At 34.2% G+C, this 2,290-nt stretch overlaps 1 protein-coding gene across 1 annotated transcript; it reads left to right on the forward strand.

The window, feature by feature from the left end:
• The first annotated feature begins 208 nt into the window (after positions 1–208).
• Positions 209–1,355, forward strand: LOC108339800 (mini zinc finger protein 3). The gene has a single exon (XM_017577016.2). The coding sequence runs from the start codon at positions 833–835 to the stop codon at positions 1,067–1,069; it is 237 nt and encodes a 78-aa protein (XP_017432505.1). The 5' UTR covers positions 209–832; the 3' UTR covers positions 1,070–1,355.
• The last annotated feature ends 935 nt before the right edge of the window (positions 1,356–2,290 follow it).

Below are 2,290 nucleotides of genomic sequence, written 5' to 3' on the forward strand. Positions count from 1 at the left end.
ATAAAATTAGCGGCCGAGTCTAGTTAAGTGGTTTAATCTCTGAGGTTTGGGAAAAACCAGTTTACTCTCATCTCATGGTATGATGATATTCATAAATTGGTGACAAATTCTGCCATGTATATAAAGGTAGGCATGCAGCTAAATGTGTTGTGTTTTGGTTTTTGTTGTTTTGGAAGAGTGATAGGTGAGCCATCAATTGTGGAAGACAAGTCCAGGGTTGTATGGGTAGTGTGAGGACAAGCATTCCCTCCTTGAGCTCCCATTTTAAGTTTTGTCCTCTTCTGAATCAGAGGGCGCCACCTCCAAAACAAACAGCTGATCTTCGTGCAATAAACATAAACACTTGAACCTTTCTCTTGCGTTGTAGCCAATTAAAACAACCACCGCTCCCTCTTCATGATGTGTTCTTCCTTCATTGGCTCATACAACAATAATCATTAATGCTTTCACTACTCCTTTTTTGCCTGTCCTCTTCAAAATTTATTTTATTTAGACCATCAAAAACTTCCTGCTCTATTTCTCATCACTTATGATCACATTTTCCATCCCTTCATCCTACCTATAGCCCCCTCGCCCCTACTTCTCTGCCATTTATAAATCTACACGCTAGGGTTAGGGTTACCCACCAACTATATATTAATTGTATATAGACACAGCTACCTAGGGCGCTATATTATTATATTATATATATACACATCTATCTCTATATCAATCCCGTTTTCTGCTTCCTTTTCGATGAAATCATGAACTGAAAAGATTCTTGTGTCGATCCCCTACTTACTTTTCTGCTCTGTGGTGTGCGGAATCAAGGGGCGGTTAGGGTTTTGCCAGGATGAAAAAGAGGCAGGTGGTGGTGAAGAGAGAATACGCCGCTTCTTCTGCGGTGGGGAATATTCGGTACGGGGAGTGCCAGAAGAATCATGCAGCCAACACTGGAGGTTACGCAGTGGATGGTTGCAGGGAATTCATGGCTAGCGCCGGTGAGGGAACGACTGCGGCGCTTACATGTGCGGCTTGTGGCTGCCACAGGAACTTTCACAAGAAGGAAGTACTGCACGGAGTCAACTGAACCAGACCAACCTGTGTCTCGCTCTGTGATTCATGAGTGAGTTCAATATCTTCTTTCTCGTTCTTCTCCTCCATTCCTACCACCCACAATCAGAAATAAAAAAAAAAATAGAGAAACACAATATATATAGATATATATATTGAAGAGTTTGTGTATCAAATTACCTTTTCTTCTTGCTTCTTGCTTACATTGGTGCTTGCAATTAAGTCTTGATTGCTGATACAATAGACATTGATTCCTGTGAAAGAAAATATTGAACTTATGAACTTCTGTTATTGGAATATTACTCTATTGTTCTCTTCTCCATCTTTTGCTCTTCCTCTAGTCTTCCTCCTCCTTTGTTTACAAGGGTTAATCTTGGAAGGAAGAGACGCTAAAATGGAGAGAAGATAAAGCGATCCAACCTGCTTTGAATTTTACTTTTAACCATGTTAGCACAATCATTTATTAAGCTAATTAGGCTCCTTTGTCATCTTCTTATTAACCTTTTCTCAATCACCAAAAAAATAGATGGAATCTTGGAGAATGAATTTAGTGGAGATTACCTGTTAAGGACTACATCTGTTTAATCACTTCAATATTTTATCATATATATTTCTATGCTTATATTTTCTTATTAATAAAGTATAATTAGTTGGTGTTTAATATAAATAACTAAAATTAAATGTTAGTTTTTTCTATTGAAAATTAACACAAAACATCTTTATAATTTACTTGAATTTTGTCCAAATTAGCATAAAATACTGAATCCATAGAATTAAAATTCTTAATACATTGGAATTCTTTTTTATTTATTTAATACTTTATGGGCATTAACTATTGCTTTTAGTTTTTTGTTGTTGTCTTTTTGTACTAAAAAGAACAAAATCTAACTATTATATGTGCAACCTCTAAAATATTCTTTAATTTATAATCATCATTGTCCCTACCTTTTAAAATAAAGTTTAACGTTTATGTATGGCTACGGACATATATAATGAAATGTAAGAAAAGAAATATTAAGTTGACAACATGCTGACTATTTATTATCTACTTTTAATATATATATATATATATATATATATATATATATATATATATATATATATATGTGTGTGTGTGTGTGCAGAATAAATATTGACATTTACTTACAGATGAAAATTTATTGATATAAAAATATTTGTTTTGCTCTTTTTTAAATATTGGGTTGTTTTTAATTTGATGTGGAATTTCTACAGCAAT

The sequence above is a fragment of the Vigna angularis genome, chromosome 1 (assembly GCF_016808095.1).
Source record: "Vigna angularis cultivar LongXiaoDou No.4 chromosome 1, ASM1680809v1, whole genome shotgun sequence".
In the NCBI taxonomy this organism is placed as follows: domain Eukaryota; kingdom Viridiplantae; phylum Streptophyta; class Magnoliopsida; order Fabales; family Fabaceae; genus Vigna; species Vigna angularis.